The sequence below is a fragment of the Procambarus clarkii genome, chromosome 52 (genome assembly GCF_040958095.1).
Source record: "Procambarus clarkii isolate CNS0578487 chromosome 52, FALCON_Pclarkii_2.0, whole genome shotgun sequence".
Classification (NCBI taxonomy): Eukaryota; Metazoa; Arthropoda; class Malacostraca; order Decapoda; family Cambaridae; genus Procambarus; species Procambarus clarkii.
The window spans coordinates 17,776,551-17,802,573 of NC_091201.1; the positions used below are offsets into that span (position 1 = coordinate 17,776,551).

A 26,023-nucleotide genomic window follows, 5' to 3' on the forward strand; every position below is an offset into this window, starting at 1 on the left:
TGGGTCTAATACCATTGAGGAGATCCTCGTATAAAAAAAATACAGACCTCAGGGGGATCGAAGACAGGATTGGTGACATCGATACCCCCCCCCCTCTCCCCGATGCTCTTTATCTCCTCACTAAGTGCCAATCCCTTCCAGGGCTGTGTCAGAAAAGTGTCATAGAATGATTATATCTGAAACGTGTGGTTGTATATACACACTTGGAAATGTGTAAAATTCGTTGAAAAATAAATCTCCCTCTCTATTTAGGCTGCAGTACTGAAACATGGAACAATTGCAGCCTTTTTCATATAAAACTAGTAAAAAAATATTGGTTGACATTGAACAACTTTTAAAAAAAAATCTATTGGTCCCTTAAGAATCTTGTTTCCAGGCTCATTAAAACTACAAGAAACCCTAGAGCGGCAAGTTTTATTTTCCAGCGCCTCAGAGTAGCGATCCAGAGGGGAAATGCCCGCTGCATCTTCGGTTCCTACCCGGCGTCGGAGGAGTTCGAAGAAATCTACAGCCTCTAGAAAATACTTACATTTATTTTCTCTTAATGTTCTCTTCTTATAACCAATCAGATATGTAAATGAGTAGCCTTGTATAATAAAGTGCACAACATTTAAAAAAGGGGTGGTAGGAGAAGTGAACAATTGTACGTATTTAGAGTTGAATGATTAATTATTCCCTCAATGTCTTGGGCTTGTCTCATGCGATTTTTAGGGGCACCTGATTGAAGATGACATGTCAAACGCCTCGTCAGCTTGGTCGACGTCATACCTATTTACTTAGATTGAAGGTTACATCCTTCGTGGGGGGCCAGTGTACATGAATTCCGCGTCTGACTGCTGTAAAGGGTTCTCCGCCAGCTTCCGGCTGTTTTTAATGGACGAGTGTTCTTAGTTTTATAGTATATAATTAGGTCTATATTTTGGTTAGGAGTTATGTTTTTTGCACCTTTTCGGATTATTTGTTTCATTATTGTTTTGTTTTTTATGTTCGCTGTGGATGGTTTATTTGTAATATAATTTTATTGGAGATGCTGTGGTGTCTGTTCTTGGTTCAGGATTGTTCCACCGGTCCAAGTGTCGTCTTATAGTAGTGTTATCTCCGTGTTACTGTATGTAATTTTTCACCAACTCCTGTGTTATTCTTTCAAACTACCTACTCACGTTGCTCCATTCAGAGAAGTGGGTGAGGGCTCGACGAATATCAGCGTTGAGAATACTGGCTTTGTATCTTTGGGAGCACTCACTCCCACCATTTAGGTATAATCCTATGTTTGTAGGGTTAGTATATACTAAGATAACTAAACATAATACGCTGACGACTCTTACAGAGCTGGCCTGGATCGAGTGGATTCTAGTGATGTTTGCTTTTTTCCTGGCGGCGGCAGCCTTACAGGTCAGTCCCTCATTATCTTGCCCCGGACTCATCAACTTTTCACTCACATGTCTCACTCGACCACCTCTCGCATATCTCTCGATCACTCACATTACATTCACCTTTACCACGCTTTACTTCCTCCCTCACACCATGGCTAGTGGGGAGGGAGCCACCATGGTTGGAGGGAGGGAGTCACCATTGTTGGAGGGAGGGAGCTACCGTGGCCATCCCGTATTCTGGGCTACTGTACAGGCTTTGTCCAGTCTGTGTTTTTGGGCGTCCGTGTCACTGAGCGCACATCTGCTCACTGTACTGGGAGGGACCCCCCTGTGCATACATGACTACCCTCCCGCTCCGGGGCCTTGCTAGGAGCTTCCACTTTGAATTGTTTCCATGTATGCTGCTGTCAAGTCACCAATCCTGCCGCTTAGGCAACTTGTTGTTTTACCCTCAGCTTTAGTTCTTTCTTAATTATATACTGTGCACCTCTCCCTTTGTGTGCTGTGTCCCATATAAGAAAAACAGAATACAAAATAATTTTCTTTTTACGTGTTATTATTATCATCTTAACTCTTGTGGGTTGAGATTGCCTTCTACCATCTTTAGATATTTTAGTTTGTGTTGATTGGGAATTAGGTATGCTTACGGGTGCCGTCTCGCCATGCCCAGTGGCTGGGGGGGATTGGTGCCCTGAAGCTACATAAAAACCCTTTCCCCCCCCCCCAAGTGGTAAGGGGAATTAAGGGACAAACATAGCAGAATTTTATTCCTGCTTCGTTTGCGAAGTCTGCTAGAACTTTTATCCCTGTAGATGAAGGAGTTGGTGATTAACTGGAGACTAAATATGGTCTCCACATAGAAACAGGTTCCCGCGGTGGGTCCTTGATCCTGGACTTGTATCATTAACTTACAGTCCACTGCTACGTAAGGCAGTTCATAAAGACAACAGTGTTGAATATTTCACGACTTCCTCTTACCTACATTTCCTATCTTTCATAGCCACAGGATTTCTTTGAAGTTTTAACCAACGACGTTGTTATCCAGACGCATAACATTTTAATCAGTGATCTCGGGTGACTACAAATTAGTTATGTTAGGATTATTGAAAAACATATGGAGGGAGGGAATTATCAGGGGAAAGCACCAAGCCCTTACGAATGAAATGATTGACATTGTTCTATCATTTTAATCTGCAAATTATTTTCCAGATTGCAGTAACATACCGAGAACTCTAACGACATCTAAAAGACTTCAAAGTAAAATTTATAGTCGCTATTCCATCAGTTATCATGTTGCATTGCAGGAAGAGCGCATGACTAGGAATTATCTAATCAAATTCAGCAGTAATAAAGTCAGCAGTAACAAAGTCAGCAGCAGCAAAGTCGGAAGTAACAAAGACAGTAGTAACAACGTCAGCAGTAACAAATTCCGCAGTAACAAACAAATTCAGCAGTAGGATAGTCAGCAGTAACAAAGTCAGCAGTAACAAAGTCAGCAGTAACAAAGTCAGCAATAACAAAGTCAGCAGTAACAAAGTTAGCAGTAACAAAGTCAGCAATAACAAAGTCAGCAATAACAAAGTCAGCAATAACAAAGTCAGCAATAACAAAGTCAGCAATAACAAAGTCAGCAATAACAAAGTCAGCAATAACAAAATCAGCAATAACAAAGTCAAAAGTAACAAATTCAGCAGACTTCAAAACGCAACAAGTGTAGAGCATAATCTGGTCTTCAGGTACGTCTAGGAGTTGGCACCACCTCTTGAAGTAGATCTGACTAAATGTAATTTTATTCAGCAAAACTTTTCACATTATTCACGTAAATATGTATATGATTGTGAACAAATTGAAAAGTTTAGAGACAACTCTGTCACTTACGGTAAACATGTCCACGTATTTGATCCGAGATGACATACTGTATTATCCAAAATCCCAGGCACGTACCCCAAGTTTACCTATTAATAGTGAACACATTGTAAACTTTCAGGACCTGCAGGTCTTCTATTTGTTTATCTCATGGATATACGGGACCATTAGTTACAATAATGTACAGTAATGTAATCACAACCCTTGTAACATTTTTGTATATTGCGAAACTTGTGAAAAACGTTGAGTAGACTGTTGATGTAAAAGTTATCAGTCTGTAACGCGCTCCTTTTATATATCACATTAGTGTGATTTCTCTGTGTATCTGATGTTGGAGCGTATGGGGGATGAACCACGTTGCCTACTCCCGGGTGCTTGGAGGGTTCACATGAAAAACGTAGCATGGCTTCTGAAGGGGCCTATTGTCTGTTTGTGATTTCAGTAGAAATCCGGTTTTAAGGCTTTTTCTAAGTGAGGTCCAGTGGTAAACATCAACGGCGTGGATTCTCTCGGTTGTGAGTTCGAGTCACCTCAGAGGTCCCGTTGATGAGCTCATGAATGCAGTAAGTTCCATAACTAACAGGATATTGGTGTTCATTTCCTGAGTCCAGGATGTACCTCTAAACGTTTCCAACACCTCTCACTGGTTGGAAATGTGGTGCATAATTTATATTATTATTAATAAATTAACTAAACAAAAATTATTTGAGGATCCGAAAACTAATCCGATTTCGGTAACTTTGTCCAAACACCTTTTCTTACTCCTACTGACCCCCTTTAAATGTGTCTACTTTTGCGCCATCGTTCATTTTAAGGACTGTACATTCACCTGAGAAAATTAACCAACTAAATTAAATAGCCCCTTCAATTTTACAACAAAAGTAAATTTCTTGTGATTGTCATAAGATCAAAGCCCTTGTGGGAAATTTACCAGTGGGAATTTATATTGATTTATTATATATGTTTTTATTTATTTGTTTATTAAATTAATTATATTTTATTTTACTATTTAATTGTTGATTTGTAAGTGGACTTTATGGATTAATTGTATCCCACAAATAAACTCCTCACAAGCCTGGGGTTTGATTTATCTGACAAAATTGAAACTAATCAAAATTCAATACTAATAATTAAAAAAGAAAAATTCATACTAATAATTAAGCTACAGATTAAATACTGGTTAATTATCTGATTATGGACATACTTAGCATCTTCACAACGACGTTTCCCTCCCCACCATATCCGTTTTCTCTCGAGATACATTAATAATTTATACACTTATTGGAAAGGAGAGGATTTGGATTTATTTTATTTAATGTTATAAGTAACTAAATTTCAACACACGCAATTCAATTCTCACACTGCCTGCTTGTAGGATCTAAGTAAAGACGTAAATACGCCTGATAGGTGATATTTATTGTAACGCAATTTCGCGTTTTCTTCACAGAAGATGGAAAGTTTAATTATTATGGTTTTTATTAGAATATTTTAAGATTTGTTAAAGTTAATACAACAACGGAATTAAAACTCCCGGTATAGCATTAGTTAAAGACACGTTATATAAGTAAGTGGGATCATTTCCCACAGCACTGCATCAGGAAATATTAATCTTAAAACATTTCTTCTAACAGGTTTCTCTGAGATACTTTTCATATTATAATATGTTTTGGGACTATATTGTAATATTTCCAATCATTTTTGTGGTTTCATTCTATGCACCAGTTCAGGCTCTATAGCTTCATCAAGGCCCAAGTGAAGGTGAGCGGAAACTGTTCGTAGATCAACAGCTTTATCCACTCATACGTTGAGTTTTGGGCTGATTCTTTTTTTTTGGTAATTTTCTTTTAAATTTAAACTTAAAGAATTGTTTTTATTTATGGAGCTTTACTATTATTTAACATTAATTAACTTGCTTGGTCACAAGATCCTCAGATCATTTGTTAGAGCAAGTGAATAACAAACACAGATACAATAATTTAGGTAACTAATGAGAACATAAAAGCCTTTCACACTTCCCATATGTGTATACACAATAATACACGAATATTTTTTGGTCTTCAAAAGTCTACACGACCCACTTTTCTTCAGCAATCTAATACATCCCATTATAGTGACAGAATTCATAATTATCGGAAAATTATTCAATTGAATGAATATTCTACTTAAATTTTCCTTCACCAAATATTAACAATCTCATATTAGGCATTGTATAATGTTGTTGTCCTCATGAGGTTCATCATAAATATCTTAACCAACTCAGCATGGTATTCATTATTTTTACCTGTGCACGTTACCAATTCTAATGAAGAATTAACACCAAATGTGTCGACTTCAACCCGTCCTCGACTCAAGTTCATTACATCCAGCGGTCGACCCCACAGACGCACTCATAAATTTTAACATGCTGTTCATTCAAAACGGGAATTTTCGCAAGTATAAATTAATATTATAATATATTAGCATATTGTGCATATATAGGCATAGGATAGGTTAGGTTAGGTGTTTAGGTTCCGTTGGCGATTATTTGTATTTGTAGTACGTGGGTGAAGCATTTATAGCGTTGTGATTCGAACAAAATTCGTCAGTGAAGCACTTGTTCCGGATATGTTCGAACGTCAGCAGTTGTGAGTCGTGTGTAAATCGCTTTTCATTCATAAACAGGGAGTTTGGCGGGTGCATGGAATCACTTTTGGATCTTTGTTTGGAGGACGGGCTGTTACACACGACTCACAACTGATTTCGTTCGAACACTTCCGGAACAAGTGCTTCACTGACGAATTTTATTCGAACCACAATGTTGTAAATGTTTCACCCACGTACTACAAATACAAATAATCGCCAATAAAACCTAAGCACGGAACCTACCCTAACCTATGCATATATATGCACAATATGCTAATATATGAAAATATTAATTTATATTTGAGAAAATTCCTGTTTTGAATGAACAGGCTGTAAAAATTTATGAATGCGTTTGTGGGGTTGACCGCTGGATGGAGTGGACTTGGGTCGAGGACGGGATGCTTCATGGCCTGAACGATATAAACATCTTCTGTGAAACGCAACTTTATAATTGAGGAGGATCACACCTCTCATCAACCAATCAGTGGAGACTTTAATTTGTCCCTTCAATCACTCCTTCTACCACTTAACATGCAAGAGCTACTCCAGTCAACGATTTATTCTAGACACACCAGCCAGAGTACAGGGGCCAGATTCACGAAGCCGTTTACGCAAGAACTTACGAACCTGTACATCTTTCCTGAATCTTTGGCGGTTTTGTTTACAATTATTAAACAGTTAATGAGCTCCGAAGCACCAGGAGGCTATTTATAACAATAACAACAGTTAATTGGGACGTTTTAATGCTTGTAAACTGTTTAATAAATGTAACCAAAGCCGTCAAAGTTCGAGGAAAGATGTACACGTTCGTAAGTACTTGCGTAAGTTCTTTGTGAATATGGCCCCAGCCACTTGGAGCTCACTGCATGTGATGTAACTCTCCGTCTGCAGATTTTGTTCCTCAGCCTCAACTTTCCGTCCAAAGACGAGTTCTTCGTGAATTCTCGATATTAGGTAACAGCAACAGCCAACCAAACTGCGGCCGACCTCAGAGACACATTCAACCATTTTAATGTTCTATGTGTTAGAGCTCGTTTTCTTTTGATACAAAAATTATAAGTATTATATATTGGAATTTTGTCTCTAGTTAACCATAGGTTAGGTGTTTAGTGTCTGTTGGAAATTTTATGTATTTGTAGTACATCGGTAAGGAATTTATTGAGATGCGAACCGAACCTGTCCAAGCAGTTCTTTCCCATCTTGCAGTTGAACCCAAAGACGCACTCATCAATTTAATAGAAATTATACGTATTGTATATTAACATTTTTGTTTCAATATAAATTCTTTATATTATGTATAACAATTATATCTATAGTTCGGTGTAGGTTAGGTTAGGAGTTTAGGTTCTTGTAACACTTATAAACAATTGCAGTACTTTGGCTTAGCATTTCTATCTGTCCTAAAGCTAGGCTCGTCTAGACGGCGGCCGAACCCATATACGCATTCTTAAATTTTAAGAATGCGTATTTGTTATTAGTATAAATCTCAAGTATTAGGTTATATTATTTCATAGTAGAATGTGCTGAATACTTAGGCATAACTTAAGTTAGGTTAGATGATTAGGTTCTGTTGTCCATTATTAGTATTTGCAGTGTGAATGAATCATTTATAGACTAGCGATTCGAGCAGTGATCGTGAACGAAAGACTGCTCGAGAAAAATACATACGCCATCAGTTGTGAGTCGTGCATAAAGTATATTTCATTCATAAAATAGGGGTTTACTGATTGGATTCTCAAGCATTTGTTCTCTAATTCTTGATGAGGACAGGCTCATCAAGGCTGCAGCATCTTGACAGTTTGCCAGTTGTAATGTTCGGCTTCAGGGCCCAATGGAAAGTCATTAGGCCTACAGTTTGTCTCTGAAAAAATCGCAATATTCGAAGTATATATTTAGTGAACGAATTAATAAAATTATGAATGCTTGAATCTACCTGTCAGTAATAGATCAACAAATGATATAAGTGAAAGTTTTTGTATTGAGGAATCTTTAGTGTACTTACAAATAGTCAGTGTAATTATGCATATCGGAATTTATGACACATATATGAAGCTGTGTATTTCCTTGAAGAAAACAATTTTGGTAATACAGATAAGAGAGACGAGGAGCTTTACGGTAATGGACACTGAAGGTGTTAATGATCCCGACATTTTTTCGGGATGAATGATGGGACGTGAATCGGGAGAAAAGACTGTTAATTAATTTGCTGAGATAACAAGTATATAAAAATGCATATTAAAGTGACTGGAACGTATATATGTCTTTCGTATAGATTCATCAACATTCATTCTCACAATTAGAGGAATATTTCTCATGCGATCTTGTTGACCAGTATTAAGGTAACTTTCATTACAAGTCGTAGCAGTCACTACATTACATAGCAGTCACTATATTGCATAGCAGTCACTACATTACATTACATAGCAGTCACTATATTACATAGCAGTCACTACATTACATAGCAGTCACTATATTACATAGCAGTCACTACATTGCATAGCAGTCACTACATACGTATGAATATGTACTAATACAGCCTATTCACAACCACTTAATCAGCTTTGCTATTGGTTACACAGTCTACGGGAAAACGATGAGGTTTATGGTAAGGTCTAGGAGTCCATTCTGAAGCATCTCGTGGACGAGCACCGGGATCCATTGCTGATGGCAGTATTCTCGAGGATGGTCTTGGTTGGGTTGGCGCTTGTGGCCCATCAAGCCCTAATGGGGTATTAAGGCTACGACAGTAGCTTACTGACCAATCAGGTATACTTACTTACATTAGGTATACTTCGTCTTATGATTAGGACGAAAGTCTCTTACGTCCTAAGCATAATCCAAGATCAAAGTATATTCTAACTATATAAACATCACGAAGAAGAGATGTTTATATATTCCTCTGGTGATCCTCCAAATATCCCAGCGACGTATACACTGCTTAAAGACAACCAAACGAGCGAACAACTCCCTCCTTGAAAACCTTCTCCAGCTGTTCACATGTAATAGGTTCTGGCACTAACGACCAACCTCGAACTCCAGTGCCATCTAGCCCACTAATGACTAATTTGCTTTACAGTGTCTTTTCACGTTACTTTACGATGCTGCCAGCTTCCTGAGCACGTTGAGTATAGTGACCTTGTTAAGTGATTCACACGAGGAGGAACATTAAGCCGGGAGACTCCTGCACCTTCATTACTATATGTGATAACTTCAACCTATCTCGCTCTTCGCTCATCTACCCTCACACTCTCCTGGCCTCACACTCCCCTGGCCTCAAACTCTCCTAGCCTCACACTCTTGTAGCCTCCCACTCTCCTAGCCTCACACTCCCCTGGCCTCACACTCCCCTGGCCTCACACTCTCCTGGCCTCACACTCCACTGGCCTCACACTCTCCTAGCCTCACACTCCCCTGGCCTCACACTCCCCTGGCCTCACACTCTCCTAGCCTCACACTCCCCTGGCCTCACACTCTCCTGGCCTCACACTCCACTGGCCTCACACTCTCCTAGCCTCACACTCCCCTGGCCTCACACTCCCCTGGCCTCAAACTCTCCTAGCCTCACACTCTTGTAGCCTCCCACTCTCCTAGCCTCACACTCCCCTGGCCTCACACTCCCCTGGCCTCACACTCTCCTGGCCTCACACTCCACTGGCCTCACACTCTCCTAGCCTCACACTCCCCTGGCCTCACACTCCCCTGGCCTCACACTCTCCTAGCCTCACACTCCCCTGGCCTCACACTCTCCTGGCCTCACACTCCACTGGCCTCACACTCTCCTAGCCTCACACTCCCCTGGCCTCACACTCCCCTGGCCTCACACTCTCCTGGCCTCACACTCCCCTGGCCTCACACTCCCCTGGCCTCACACTCCCCTGGCCTCACACTCTCCTGGCCTCACACTCCCCTGGCCTCACACTCCCCTGGCCTCACACTCCCCTGGCCTCACACTCTTGTAGCCTCACACTCTCCTGGCCTCACACTCCCCTGGCCACACACTCTCCTGGCCTCACACTCCACTGGCCTCACACTCTCCTAGCCTCACACTCCCCTGGCCTCACACTCTCCTGGCCTCACACTCCACTGGCCTCACACTCTCCTAGCCTCACACTCCCCTGGCCTCACACTCCCCTGGCCTCACACTCTCCTAGCCTCACACTCCCCTGGCCTCACACTCCCCTGGCCTCACACTCCCCTGGCCTCACACTCCCCTGGCCTCACACTCCCCCTGGCCTCACACTCCCCTGGCCTCACACTCTCCTAGCCTCACACTCCCCTGGCCTCACACTCCCCTGGCCTCACACTCTCCTGGCCTCACACTCCCCTGGCCTCACACTCCCCTGGCCTCACACTCCCCTGGCCTCACACTCTCCTAGCCTCACATTCCCCTGGCCTCACACTCCCCTGGCCTCACACTCCCCTGGCCTCACACACCCCTGGCCTCACACTCTCCTAGCCTCACACTCCCCTGGCATCACACTCCCCTGGCCTCAAACTCTCCTGGCCTCACACTCCCATGGCCTCACACTCTCCTGGCCTCACACTCCCCTGGCCTCACACTCTCCTAGCATCACACTCCCCTGGCCTCACACTCTCCTAGCCTCACATTCTCCTGGCCTCACACTCCCCTGGCCTCACACTCTCCTGGCCTCACACTCTCCTGGCCTCACACTCCCCTGGCTTCACACTCCTAGCCTCATACTCCCCTGACGTCACACTCTCCTGGCCTCACACTCTCCTGGCCTCACACTCTCCTGGCCTCACACTCCTAGCCTCATACTCCCCTGGCCTCACACTCTCCTGGCCTCACACTCCCCTGGCCTCACACTCCTAGCCTCACACTCTCCTGGCCTCACACTCCCATGGCCTCACACTCCCCTGGCCTCACACTACCCTGGCCTCACACTTCCCTGGCCTCACACTCTCCTAGCCTCACACTCCACTGGCTTCACACATCCCTGGCCTCACACTCCCCTGGCCTCACACTCCCCTGGCCTCACACTCCCCTGGCCTCACACTCTCCTAGCCTCACACTCCCCTGGCCTCACACTCTCCTAGCCCCACACTCTCCTGGCCTCACACTCCTAGCCTCATACTCCCCTGGCCTCACACTCTCCTGGCCTCACACTCCCCTGGCCTCACACTCCTAACCTCACACTCTCCTGGCCTCACACTCCCATGGCCTCACACTCCCCTGGCCTCACACTACCCTGGCCTCACCCTCCCCTGGCCTCACACTCTCCTAGCCTCACTCTCCACTTGCTTCACACTTTTTGGCCTCACACTCCCCTGGCCTCACACTCCCCTGGCCTCACACTCCCCTGGCCTCACACTCTCCTAGCCTCACATGCACTCCCCTGGCCTCACACTCTCCTGGCCTCACACTCTCCTGGCCTCACACTCCTAGCCTCATACTCCCCTGGCCTCACACTCTCCTGGCCTCACACTCCCCTGGCCTCACACTCCTAGCCTCACACTCTCCTGGCCTCACACTCCCATGGCCTCACACTCCCCTGGCCTCACACTCCCCTGGCCTCACACTCCCCTGGCCTCACACTCCCCTGGCCTCACACTCTCCTAGCCTCACACTCCCCTGGCCTCACACTCCCCTGGCCTCACACTCCCCTGGCCTCACACTCTCCTGGCCTCACACTCTCTTAGCCTTACTTTTCTAGCCACATACTTTCCTAACCTCACACTCTCCTAGCCTCACACTCTCCTAGCCTCACACTCCCTTAACCTCACACTCCCTTAACCTCACACTCTCCTAGCCTCATACTCCCCTGGCCTCACACTCTCCTAGCCTCACACTCCCCTGGCCTCACACTCTCCTAGCCCCACACTCTCCTGGCCTCACACTCCTAGCCTCATACTCCCCTGGCCTCACACTCTCCTGGCCTCACACTCCCCTGGCCTCACACTCCTAGCCTCACACTCTCCTGGCCTCACACTCCCATGGCCTCACACTCCCCTGGCCTCACACTACCCTGGCCTCACACTCCCCTGGCCTCACTCTCTCCTAGCCTCACTCTCCACTTCCTTCACACTTTTTGGCCTCACACTCCCCTGGCCTCACACTCCCCTGGCCTCACACTCCCCTGGCCTCACACTCTCCTAGCCTCACACTCCCCTGGCCTCACACTCTCCTGGCCTCACACTCTCCTGGCCTCACACTCCTAGCCTCATACTCCCCTGGCTTCACACTCTCCTGGCCTCACACTCCCCTGGCCTCACACTCCTAGCCTCACACTCTCCTGGCCTCACACTCCCATGGCCTCACACTCCCCTGGCCTCACACTCCCCTGGCCTCACACTCCCCTGGCCTCACACTCCCCTGGCCTCACACTCCCCTGGCCTCACACTCTCCTAACCTCACACTCCCCTGGCCTCACACTCTCCTAGCCCCACACTCCCCTGGCCTCACACTCTCCTAGCCTCACACTCCCCTGGCCTCACACTCTCCTAGCCTCACACTCCCCTGGCCTCACACTCTCCTGGCCTCACACTCCCCTGGCCTCACACTCTCCTAGCCCCACACTCCCCTGGCCTCACACTCTCCTAGCCCCACACTCCCCTGGCCTCACACTCCCCTGGCCTCACACTCTCCTAACCTCACACTCCCCTGGCCTCACACTCTCCTAGCCCCACACTCCCCTGGCCTCACACTCCCCTGGCCTCACACTCCCCTGGCCTCACACTCTCCTAGCCTCACACTCCCCTGGCCTCACACTCTCCTAGCCCCACACTCCCCTGGCCTCACACTCTCCTAGCCCCACACTCCCCTGGCCTCACACTCTCCTAGCCTCACACTCCCCTGGCCTCACACTCTCCTGGCCTCACACTCTCATGGCCTCACACTCCTAGCCTCATACTCCCCTGGCCTCACACTCTCCTGGCCTCACACTCCCATGGCCTCACACTCCCCTGGCCTCACACTCCCCTGGCCTCACACTCCCCTGGCCTCACACTCCCCTAGCCTCACACTCTCCTAGCCTCACACTCCCCTGGCCTCACACTCCCCTGGCCTCACACTCCCCTGGCCTCACACTCTCCTGGCCTCACACTCTCTTAGCCTTACTTTTCTAGCCACATACTTTCCTAACCTCACACTCTCCTAGCCTCACACTCTCCTAGCCTCACACTCCCTTAACCTCACACTCCCTTAACCTCACACTCTCCTAGCCTCATACTCCCCTGGCCTCACACTCTCCTAGCCTCACACTCCCCTGGCCTCACACTTTCCTAGCCCCACACTCTCCTGGCCTCACACTCCTTGCCTCATACTCCCCTGGCCTCACACTCTCCTGGCCTCACACTCCCGTGGCCTCACACTCCTAGCCTCACACTCTCCTGGCCTCACACTCCCATGGCCTCACACTCCCCTGGCCTCACACTACCCTGGCCTCACACTCCCCTGGCCTCACACTCTCCTAGCCTCACTCTGCACTTGCTTCACACTTTTTGGCCTCACACTCCCCTGGCCTCACACTCCCCTGGCCTCACACTCCCCTGGCCTCACACTCTCCTAGCCTCACACTCCCCTGGCCTCACACTCTCCTGGCCTCACACTCTCCTGGCCTCACACTCCTAGCCTCATACTCCCCTGGCTTCACACTCTCCTGGCCTCACACTCCCCTGGCCTCACACTCCTAGCCTCACACTCTCCTGGCCTCACACTCCCATGGCCTCACACTCCCCTGGCCTCACACTCCCCTGGCCTCACACTCCCCTGGCCTCACACTCCCCTGGCCTCACACTCCCCTGGCCTCACACTCTCCTAGCCTCACACTCCCCTGGCCTCACACTCTCCTAGCCCCACACTCCCCTGGCCTCACACTCTCCTAGCCTCACACTCCCCTGGCCTCACACTCCCCTGGCCTCACACTCCCCTGGCCTCACACTCTCCTGGCCTCACACTCTCTTAGCCTTACTTTTCTAGCCACATACTTTCCTAACCTCACACTCTCCTAGCCTCACACTCTCCTAGCCTCACACTCCCTTAACCTCACACTCCCTTAACCTCACACTCTCCTAGCCTCATACTCCTAGCCTCACATACTCGCTTAATATCTATCTCGCCTTATCTCATTCGCGCTCTACCTCACTTTTGCTAAAAATCACGCTTATCTGACCCCATGCTTACCCAAGTTACCTCATGTATCCAGTAAATACTATTCAGTATTTACTGTGTGCTGTTTACTGTTTATTGTGTACTGTTTACGGTTAACTGTTTACTGTGTACTGTTTACTGTGTACTGCTTATTGTGTGTTGTTTACTGTTTACTGTGTGTTGTTTACAGTGTACTGTTTACTGTAAAGTACTAACTTAGTAGTGCTTGTGTGGGTTGGGGTTCAGCTCTTCTCCTGAGCCTACTGGGCTATATCATATATACACTTGAAACTGTGTATGGAGTCTGCCTCCACCACATCACTTTCTTAAGCATTCCATTTGTCAACAATTCTGACACTAAAAAAAAAATCTAATGTCTCTTTGGCTCATTTTGGCTCTCAATTTCTAACTGTGTCCCCTAGTGCCGGTCGGCCGAGCGGACAGCACGCTGGACTTGTGATCCTGTGATCCTGGGTTCGATCCCAGCCGCCGGCGAGAAACAATGGGCAGAGTTTCTTTCACCCTATGCCCCTGTTACCTAGCAGTAAAATAGGTACCTGGGTGTTAGTCAGCTGTCACAGGCTGCTTCCTGGGGGTGGAGATCTGGTCGAGGACCGGGCCGCGGGGACACTAAAAAGCCCTGAAATCATCTCAAGATAACCTCAAGATAGTGTGTGTGTGCCCATTGTGTTTAATAATAGCACTTTATCTACCATATCAATTCCTTTGAGAATCTTGTATGTGGTGATCATGTCCCCCTAACTCTTCTGTCTTTCAGCGATATGAGGTTTAATTCCTGTAGTCTCTCCCCGTAGCTCATAGCCCTCAGTTTGGGTACTAGTTTGGTGTCACAACTTTGAACTTTCTCCAGTTTAGTTTTATGCTTGATGAGATATAGATTCCATGCAAGAGCTGCATATTCCAGGATTGGTCTGATAATTGTGGTATACTAGGATACTAGGTTCTTAATATATGTGTGTGTGTGTGTGTGTGTGTGTTCACCTAGTTGTGTTTCCGGGGGTTGAGCTTTGCTCTTTCGGCCCGCCTCTCAACTGTCAATCAACTGTTTGCTAACTACTTTTTTTTTCCATCCTCCCCCCCCCAGGAAGCAGCCCGTGACAGCTGACTAACTCCCAGGTACCTATATACTGCTAGGTAACAGGGGGCATTCAGGGTGAAAGAAACTTTGCCCATTTGTATCTGCCTAGTGCAGGAATCGAACCCGCGCTACAGAATTATGAGTACTGTGCGCTATCCACCAGGCTACCAGACCCCTTATCCACACACACATACACACACACACAGGCGTGTGTGTGTGTGTGTGTGTGTGTGTGTGTATTCACTCGTTCTCTTGTTTTTCATTCATTCGTATATGAGTGAATGAAAAACTTTGGAAATTGACTCAAACCATAAGGAAGTGAAGAAAGAAAGAAGACATAGCATAACTGAAAATAGATGTAGAACACATTGTGGCAGTGTGAAGTAGTGGAGCAGACCTCACGCTGACTGTGACCTCACCAGCCTCAATCTGTGACCGACGTGACCTCACCCCGGCCGCAACCCTCATTACACCACGTGGGGAGACTCACTCGCCTATATTGTGTATAGCAGATCGGTAAGGTAATTGGAACACCTGTTGGCTAAGGTTGTTTATTGCAATGACTAGATCAGGAAGGGCGTCTAGGTCAAGCAGTACCATGAATGAAGAAGAGCATCGGTTTGCGGAGAAGCTGATAGAGAAATTTGTAGATAGGATGAATGTTTGGATAGAGGATCTAATACAGGGGATTAAAAGTGAGATATTTAAACAAATACAGGATGAGTTTGAGAGAAAAAACAAGAGCTTATGGACTATATTCTGGGAGCAATTAGGAAGAGTAGGGAAGCATGGGAAAGTGAATGTACTCGGGTTGCAAATTAATTAGGCAGGAATAACAGCATGGCTAGGGAAAGGGGAGTAGTGGGGGATGGAGTAGCGAGTGTGGGAGGGATGGGGGATATCCAGGGTAAAGGTGACCATCATGAGAGTGCATCACTGAGAAGGCGGTCAATTATCCTCCATGGATTACTCGAATCCAGGGAATCATCGAGGCATGAAAGGATGGAGATGGAAGAATTTGAGTTACTCGAGATTTTAAGATGTATTAGAGCTGAGGTGGCAGGAAATGAGGTGGAAATCAGCCGCCGGATTGGACTTTACAACTGTAACAAGAATCGACCTGTCCTGGTACAGTTTTCTAATAAAGAGACAGTGGATTACATACTGCAACACAAACATTTACTCTCAAGTAGCAAAAACTATAACGTGTTTATTTATAGATATATGACAAAAGATGAACAGATAGCTTATAGGGTGAGCCGACCTGCACGCCCCCGGAATTCTACCCATTCGAGTGTTGCTACCCACCCTACCCTTGCTACCCACCCCACAACTGCTTCCCAAGTCACACCCTCCCCAAATCAGCCCCCCATCCCTCGCCCCTGTTTCTCTCCCCAACAACTCCCCTGTCCCTTCTGACCCCATTGCATTCATTTCCATCTGCTTCATCCCACCTTCCAATGACCCGCTCATCCCCTCAACCCCTAAAACCCGCCCAACCCTCACCCCTCCTCTGTCCCCTTCTCCCATATGACCCCCTCCCCATGCGACCCTTCCACCTCTTCCTCCATCTCCCTTTTCCCCCCTTCTGCCCAAGCCCATACCTACCCCTGAGTCCCCCCTGATTAATACAACTTCTCTCCTTTCTCTCACTACCTATACTCCATTCTCCCCTCTTATCCCCCCCCCTCCCCACTATCCTTCTCCCCCCCCCAACCTCTCAACCTCTATCTGGCTCTCAGCTTCACTCTACCTCTCAGACCCTCCCTAATTTTCAGACTCAGTATGCCCTTCCTACCCCCCAGACCTATCTACCCAGACCTTCCTACCCCAGACCTTTCTACCAGTCTTCCTAGATGCCCAGACCCCATTCGTCCCCCAGGCAGCCACCCAGACCCCATTCGCCCCCAGACCCCCCCCCCCAATCCCCCCAGACCCCCAGAGAAAGGGTGAACTCTGGTACCAGAGTTTCCAAGAAGTCTTAAGGTTTGGTACAGAAATGCTGATGGGGTATCTAATAAAGCAGAAGAGATAAAAGAGAGAGTTAATGAGGCAGATCCTGGCATATTTGCAATAGTGGAAACTAAAATAAATGGCATGATCTCGGATGCAGTCTTTCCAGAGGGATACCAGGTGATAAGAAAGGAAAGGACACAGAGACAGGGAAGGGGAGTGACACTCCTAATAAAGCGGAAATGGAAATTTGAGGACCTGGAAAATCGGGGTACCAATGAGAGCACATTGCTCTGCACATTGCTCATGTGTATGTGTGTGTGTGTATGTATATGTATGGGTATAAAGCATATATGGAAGCTGATCAGAATTACATTTCACCTTTGTGAATGTACATTAATGACACTATGTAAAAGACACATCTAATACTTTATGTAGGGCGTACGTAAATCTGTGTATCTTTGTATTTACGTATGTAGGTTAGCTTAGCATTTTAAAAGCACCGAATCACCTTCTGTGGTTGAGTGTTCAATAAACCCTTGAACTGTATGTTTAACACTTCTCTAACCCTGTCCATGGAGGACAGAAGAAAATGTATATATGCTGGTTAGCATTGTAAATGTGTGGCCACGTCTGTGGTAGAAAATAATAATAAAAAAAAAAAAAAAAAAAAAAAAAAAAAATGAGAGCACAAGCTACATACATGGAACTCTGACAGCAGAGGGGAGGAAGACTGTGATCTTGGTAATCTACAATCCCCCACCAAACAGTAGAAGACCCAGGCAGAAGAATGATGACAACAACAAGGCATGTATAGACGAACTGCAGAGGGCAGCAACATTAGCTCACAGAATGAGAGCGAAACCGCTTTTCATTGTGGATCAAAATCATGGAGAGGTAAATTGGGAATCAAGGAATCCTAATGACGGGGAAGAAACGTGGGGAGCAAAGTTAGTAGATGTTATAGACAGGAATTTCCTAACACAACATGTGAATGAGGATACAAGGGAAAGAGGAGGAAATACGCCGAGCCTATTAGAGCTGATCTTCACCCAGAATGTAGAAGACATCGAGAATTTGAAATATGAAATACCACTAGGAACCAGTGACCATTGTGTCCTAGTCTTTGACTACATGATGGAACTCAAACTTGTGACCAAGGGACAAGAGGTCTGGGAAAGGAGAGTTGACTACAGGAGGATAAGAGATTATCTGGGAGTTGTGCAGTGGGAGGAAGAAATTAGAAGAAAAACAGTCCAAGATATGATGGACCTAGTCATACGGAAATGCCAGGAGGACGAAGAGAGATTTATATCAACTGTAAAGGAAAAAAGTAGGAGGAAATATAATAACCCATGATTTATTAGAAAGTGTCAGGAAGCAAACATGAGAAGCAGGAGGGAGTGGAGGAAGTACAGAAGACAAAGGACAGAGGACAACAGAATCAGATACAACAGAGCTAGGAACGATTACATTAACATAAGAAGAGTATTGAGAACGGTATTGCCATCAAAGCAAAAAAAGCAACCTAAATTACTACAGAGCAATATAAGAAGAAAAATGTCGGTGAATGACCAACTGACTAAGGAAAACAGAGGGTGCATATACAGAAAGCGACAAGAAAATCTGCGAGGCACTGAATGCCAGTTTCCATGGAGTGTTCACAATCAAGCCTGAGCAGCTCCCATTGTTAGAAGAGATTACCCTAGATGAAAGACTATCAGATATAGAGGTGACAGCAGAGGAGGTAACGAAACAGTTGACAACACTGGACGCAACTAAAGCGATTGAATCAGACAAAGTGTCATTGTGGATACTGAAAGAGGCAACGCAGGCCCTCAGCATGCCTCTGGCAAGGATCTTTAATGAATCACTTATGTCGGGAGCATTGCCCAATTTCTGGAATAGGGCAAATGTCATACCGATTTTCAAGAATGGTGATAGGGAGGAGGCACTTAACTGTAGACCTGTATCACTGACAAGCATCCCCTGTAAAATACTTGAAAGAATAATTAGGCTAAGACAGGTTGCACACAGAGAACATTAGGTTTGTAAACAAACATCAACATGGGTTTTGGAAAGGGAAATCTTGCCTAACAAACATTTCTGGAATTCTAGGTTAAAATACCGAGGATAAGGCAGGACAGAGAAGGTTGAACAGACTGCATATTTCTGGACTGCCAAAAAGTCTTTGATACAGTACCGCACATGAGACTGCTATTCAAATTTGAGAGCCAGGCGGGAGTGAGCGGAAAAGCCCTAGCATGGGTAAGGAGCTACCTAACAGAAAGGAGCTACCTAACAGAAAGGAGCTACCTAACAGAAAGGAGCCAGAGAGTTATGGTAAGGGAGCCAGTCGGCCGAGCGGACAGCACGCGGGACTTGTGATCCTGTGGTCCAGGGTTCGATCCCAGGCGCCGGCGAGAAACAATGGGCAGAGTTTCTTTCACCCTATGCCCCTGTTACCTAGCAGTAAAATAGGTACCTGGGTGTTAGTCAGCTGTCACAGGCTGCTTCGTGGGGGTGGAGGGCTGGTCGAGGACTGGGCCGTGGGGACACTAAAGCCCCGAAATCATCTCAAGATAACTTCAAGATAAGGGGCGAGAAGTCGGACTGGCGAACAGTAACGAGTGGAGTACCTCAAGGATCGGTGCTGGGATCAATTCTATTTCTAATATACGTTAACGACATGTTTACAGGAGTAAAATCCTACATGTCGATGTTCGCGGATGAAGCAAAGTTGATGAGAAGAGTTGTGACAGATGAGGATTGTAGGATCCTCCAAGAGGACATGAACAGGTTGCAGAGATGGTCAGAGAAATAGCTACTGGATTTCAATACGAGCAAATGTAAAGTTATAGAAATGGGATTAGGTGATATGAGATCAAAGGAACAGTACACAATGAAGGTAACTACCTACCTGTGACGACTTGAGAAAGAGACCTGGGCGTAGACATAACACCTAATCTAACTCCTGAGACACAAATATATAAATAGGATATCGACAGCAGTGTACTCTACACTGGCAAAAGTTAGAACATCATTCAGAAACCTAAGTAAGGAGGCATTTTGGACACTTTACACTGCCTACGTGAGGCCAGTCTTAGAGTATGCCGCCATATCATGTTGTCCCCACCTGAAGAAACACGTAAGGAAACTGGAAAAGGTTCAGAAGGTTAACAAGATTCGTCCCAGCATTACGAGGGATGGGGTATGAAGAGCACCTGAAGGAACTGAGCCTTATGATACTAGAAAAAGGAAAGGAGAGGGGGGGGATATGATAGGAACGTATAAAATACTTAGGGGGAATTGACAGAGTGAAAATAAACGAAATGTTAACACTGAATAGTAACAGAACAAGGAGGTATGGATGGAAGCTGGAAATTCAGATGAGTCACAGATATGTTAGAACGTTTTCGTTTAGCGTGAGAGTAGTGGAAAAATGGAATGCACTTAAGGAGCAGGTTGTGGAAGCAAATTCTATTCATAATTTTAAAACTAGGAATGACTAGGAATGATAGGGGAATAGGACTAGAGTCATTGCTGTAAACAACCGATAGGTCGAAAGGCGGGATCCAAGAGTCAATGCTCAATCCTGCAGGCACAAATAGGTAAGTACAAATAGGTGAGTATACACACACACACACACACACACACACACACACACACACACACACACACACACACACACACACACACACACACACACACACACACACACACACACACACACACTCAGGAAGCAGCTCGTAACAGCTGTCTAACTCCCAGGTACCTGTTTACTGCTAGGTAACAGGAGCATTATGGAGAAAGAAATTCTGCTTATTTGTTTTCCGCAATCGCCGGGGATCGAACCCCGGTCCCAGGATTATAAGTCCTGAGCGCTGTACGTATATCATTTATATATATCAGAAACAGTACAGGTCCAAGGACTGAACCCTGCAGTATAGGCCTGTATACCTTTTCAATGTTCTGGTCAACCCTGTCCATCTTTACCCCCCTTTAAGGACCTCTTTAACTGCGTTTTTGTCCTTGTCTCTCCACTCCACTGGACTGGTCCCTGTTTGTTCCCTAATTCCTACTACAACTACTGTTCTTTTTCGCTCTATCCTCTGGCTAGGACATCTACCTGCTTCCTGAGAAGAAGCCACTTTCATGGCAACTTCCCTTACTGCAGCAATAGCTTCAGGGTTCTTTTTAAACAAATCTGCAAATGAGGGTTGTATTGTTGAAGTCCCTCTCCTGGATCATGTCCATCTCCCTGGGATAAGGTTCGTGTCTGGTATTGCATAGGATTCGCTTTCAGGCTTTATATTTTCTCCTCTACTGGCATCAGCTCATCTTGCAGGTTGGTTATTTTCTCCCTTATTACCTTCAGTTCTTCACTGATACGACTCCACATTCGGCCTATTGCTTCCTTAATCAAGTCATCTTGTTCGTCACCTTCCTCTAAGTTTGTTCCTGCCATGTTTGTCTCCCTGTGTCTGTCTCCCTGAGTTTATCTCCCTGTCATGTTTGTTCCCTATGAGAGAGAGAGAGAGAGAGAGAGAGAGAGAGAGAGAGAGAGAGAGAGAGAGAGAGAGAGAGAGAGAGAGAGAGAGAGAGAGAGAGAGAGAGAGAGAGAAAGAGAGAGAGAGAGAGAGAGAGAGAGAGAGAGAGAGAGAGAGAGAGAGAGAGAGAGAGAGAGAGAGAGAGAGAGAGAGAGAGAGAGAGAGAGAGAGAGAGAGAGAGAGAGAGAGAGAGAGAGAGAGAGAGAGAAAGAGAGAGAGAGAGAGAGGGAGGGAGAGGGAGGGAGGGAGGGAGAGGGAGGGAGGGGGAGAGAGAGAGAGAGAGAGAGAGAGAGAGAGAGAGAGAGAGAGAGAGAGAGAGAGAGAGAGAGAGAGAGAGAGAGAGAGAGAGAGAGAGAGAGAGAGAGAGAGAGAGAGAGAGAGAGAGAGAGAGAGAGAGAGAGAGAGAGAGAGAGAGAGAGAGAGAGAGAGAGAGAGAGAGAGAGAGAGAGAGAGAGAGAGAGAGAGAGAGAGACAGAGAGAAAGACAGAGAGAGAGAGAGACAGAGAGACAGACAGACAGAGAGACACAGACAGACAGACATACAGACAGACAGACAGACAGACAGACAGACAGACAGACAGACAGACAGACAGACAGACAGACAGACAGACAGACAGAGACTCCTGTAAACATGTCATTCATGTATATTAGAAAAAGAATTGGCCCAGCACTGATTCTTGAAGCACTCTACTCGTTACTGTTTGCCAGTCCGATTTCTCGCCCCTTACTGTTACTCTCTGGCTCCTTCCTGTTGGGTAGTTCCTTACCCATGCTAGTACCTTTTCGCATACTCCTGCATGCCTCTCATGTTTGAATAGCAGTGTCATGTGTGTGTGTGTGTGTGTGTGTACTCACCTAGTTGTACTCACCTAGTTGTGTTTGCGGGGGTTGAGCTCTGGCTCTTTGGTCCCGCCTCTCAACCGTCAATCAACAGGTGTACAGATTCCTGAGCCTATCGGGCTCTGTCATATCTACATTTGAAACTGTGTATGGAGTCAGCCTCCACCACATCACTTCCTAATGCATTCCATTTGTCAACCACTCTGACACTAAAAAAGTTCTTTCTAATATCTCTGTGGCTCATTTGGGCACTCAGTTTCCACCTGTGTCCCCTTGTGCGTGTTCCCCTTGTGTTAAATAGACTGTCTTTATCTACCCTATCAATTCCCTTCAGAATCTTGAATGTGGTGATCATGTCCCCCCTAAATCTTCTGTCTTCCAGCGAAGTGAGGTTTAATTCCCGTAGTCTCTCCTCGTAGCTCATACCTCTCAGCTCGGGTACTAGTCTGGTGGCAAACCTTTGAACCTTTTCCAGTTTAGTCTTATCCTTGACTAGATATGGACTCCATGCTGTGGCTGCATACTCCAGGATTGGCCTGACATATGTGGTATACAAAGTTCTGAATGATTCTTTACACAAGTTTCTGAATGCCGTTCGTATGTTGGCCAGCCTGGCATATGCCGCTGATGTTATCCGCTTGATATGTGCTGCAGGAGACAGGTCTGGCGTGATATCAACCCCCAAGTCTTTTTCCTTCTCTGACTCCTGAAGAATTTCCTCTCCCAGATGATACCTTGTATCTGGCCTCCTGCTCCCTACACCTATCTTCATTACATTACATTTGGTTGGGTTAAACTCTAACAACCATTTGTTCGACCATTCCTTCAGCTTGTCTAGGTCTTCTTGAAGCCTCAAACAGTCCTCTTCTGTTTTAATCCTTCTCATAATTTTAGCATCGTCCGCAAACATTGAGAGAAATGAATCGATACCCTCCGGGAGATCATTTACATATGTCAGAAACAAGATAGGACCGAGTACAGAGCCCTGTGGGACTCCACTGGTGACTTCACGCCAATCGGAGGTCTCACCCCTCACCGTAACTCTCTGCTTCCTATTGCTTAGATACTCCCTTATCCACTGGAGCACCTTACCAGCTACACCTGCCTGTCTCTCCAGCTTATGTACCAGCCTCTTATGCGATACTGTGTCAAAGGCTTTCCGACAATCCAAGAAAATGCAGTCCGCCCAGCCCTCTCTTTCTTGCTTAATCTTTGTCACCTGATCGTAGAATTCTATCAAGCCTGTAAGGCATGATTTACCCTCCCTGAACCCATGTTGGCGATTTGTCACGAAGTCCCTTCTCTCCAGATGTGTTACCAGGTTTTTTCTCACGATCTTCTCCATCACCTTGCATGGTATACAAGTCAAGGACACTGGCCTGTAGTTCAGTGCCTGTGTGTGTGTGTGTGTGTGTGTGTGTGTGTGTGTGTGTGTGTGTGTGTGTGTGTGTGTGTGTGTGTGTGTGTGTGTGTGTGTGTGTGTGTGTGTGTGTGTGGGTGTACTCACCTATTTGTGCTTGTGGGGGTTGAGCTTTGGCTCTTTGGTCCCGCCTCTCAACAGATCAATCAACTGATGTACAGGTTCCTGAGCCTAATGGGCTCTATCATATCTACATTTAAAACTGTGTATGGAGTCAGCCTCCACCACATCACTGCCTAATGCATTCCATCCGTTAACTACTCTGACACTGAAAAAGTTCCTTCTTACGTCCCTGTGGCTCATGTGGGTACTCAGTTTCCACCTGTGTCCCCTTGTTCGCGTCCCATCAGTGTTGAATAGTTTTTCCATGTTTACCCGGTCGATTCCCCTGAGGATTTTGTAGGTTGTGATCATGTCCCCCGTTACTCTTCTGCCTTCCAGTGTCGTAAGGTGCATTTCCTGCAGCCTTTCCTCGTAACTCATGCCTCTTAGTTCTGGGACTAGTCTAGTAGCATACCTTTGGACTTTTTCCAGCTGGGGCTGCATACTCCAGGATTGGTCTTACATATGTGGTGTACAAGAATCTGAATGATTCCTTACACAGGTTCCTGAACGCTGTTCTGATGTTAGCCAGCCTCGCATATGCCGCAGACGTTATTCTTTTTATGTGGGCTTCAGGAGACAGGTTTGGTGTGATATCAACTCCAAGATCTTTCTCTCTGTCTGTTTCATTAAGTACTTCATCTTCTTTTCTGTATCCTGTGTCTGGCCTCCTGTTTCCACTGCCTAGTTTCATTACTTTGCATTTACTCGGGTTGAACTTCAACAGCCATTTGTTGGACCATTCACTCAGTCTGTCTAGGTCATCTTGTAGCCTCCTACTATCATCCTCTGTTTCAATCCCCCTCATAATTTTTCCATCATCGGCAAACATTGAGAGAAACGAATCTATACCCTCTGGGAGATCATTTACATATACCAGAAACAGTATAGGTCCAAGGACTAACCCCAGCGGGACTCCACTTGTAACGTCTCGCCAATCTGAGACCTCACACCTCACAGACTCGTTGTCTCTTGTTGCTTAGGTACTCCTGTATCCAGTGGAGTACCTTCCCTTTCACTACAGCCTGCATCTCCAGCTTTTTCACTAGCCTCTTGTGTGGTACTGTATCAAACGCTTTCTGACAGTGCAAAATTATGCAGTCTGCCCACCCTTCTCTTTCTTGCCATATTTTTGTTACCTGGTCGTAGAATTCAAGTAACCCTGTGAGGCAGGACCTGCCATCCCTGAACCCATGTTGATGCTGTGTTACAAAGTTCCTTCGCTCCAGATGCTCCACTAGCTTTCTTCGCACAATCTTCTCCATCAGCTTGCATCGTATGCAGGTTAGGGACACTGGCCTATAGTTCAGTGCCTCCTGTCTATACCCTTTCTTGTATATCGGGACTACGTTAGCTGTTTTCCAAATATCTGGCAGTTCCCTGTTGCCAGTGATTTGTTATACACTATGGAGAGTGGTAGGTACAGTTCTTTTGCTCCTTCCTTTAGTATCCATGGGGAGATTCCATCTGGGCCTATAGCCTTTGTCACATCCAACTCTAGTTAACACTTCCTTACTTCCCCGCTGGTAATCTCAAACTCTTCCAGTGGTTCCTGGTTAGCTATTCCCTCTCTTATCTCGGGTATTTCTCCTTGTTCTAAGGTGAAGACCTCCTGGAATTTCTTACTCAGTTCCTTACACACTTCCTTGTCGTTTATAGTGAATCCTTCCGCCCCTATCCTTAATTTCATAACCTATTCCTTTACTGTTGTTTTTCTCCTGATGTGGCTATGCAACAATTTAGTGTGAGTGTGTGTGTGTGTGTGTGTGTGTGTGTGTGTGTGTGTGTGTGTGTGTGTGTGTGTGTGTGTGTGTGTGTGTGTGTGTGTGTGTGTGTGTGTGTGTTTGTGTGTGTGTGTGTGTGTGTGTGTGTGTGTGTGTGTTTGTGACTAAGGCTAAATTTAACGCTCAAGCTCGAGTATTCACTATCAATATATATTCCATATTTCACATTTTGGACAATGTTATACTGTATTAGCCTAAGCAAACGTGATGAAACCTAACCTAACCTTAATCTAAAGTAAACTAAACTTAACTTAACTATGGATAGAGAGAAGATAATACCACCAATTGCGTAGTCACTGGGAAT

At 45.8% G+C, this 26,023-nt stretch overlaps 1 protein-coding gene across 1 annotated transcript in view; it reads left to right on the forward strand.

The window, feature by feature from the left end:
* The window catches only part of LOC123763725 (organic cation transporter protein-like), a 551,940-nt gene that overhangs the window by 425,601 nt on the left and 100,316 nt on the right, over positions 1–26,023 (forward strand). Inside the window, exon 11 of the mRNA XM_069304407.1 lies at positions 1,328–1,392. Coding sequence (XP_069160508.1) covers positions 1,328–1,392 — 65 coding nt within the window. The remainder of the gene's footprint in view (positions 1–1,327; positions 1,393–26,023) is intronic.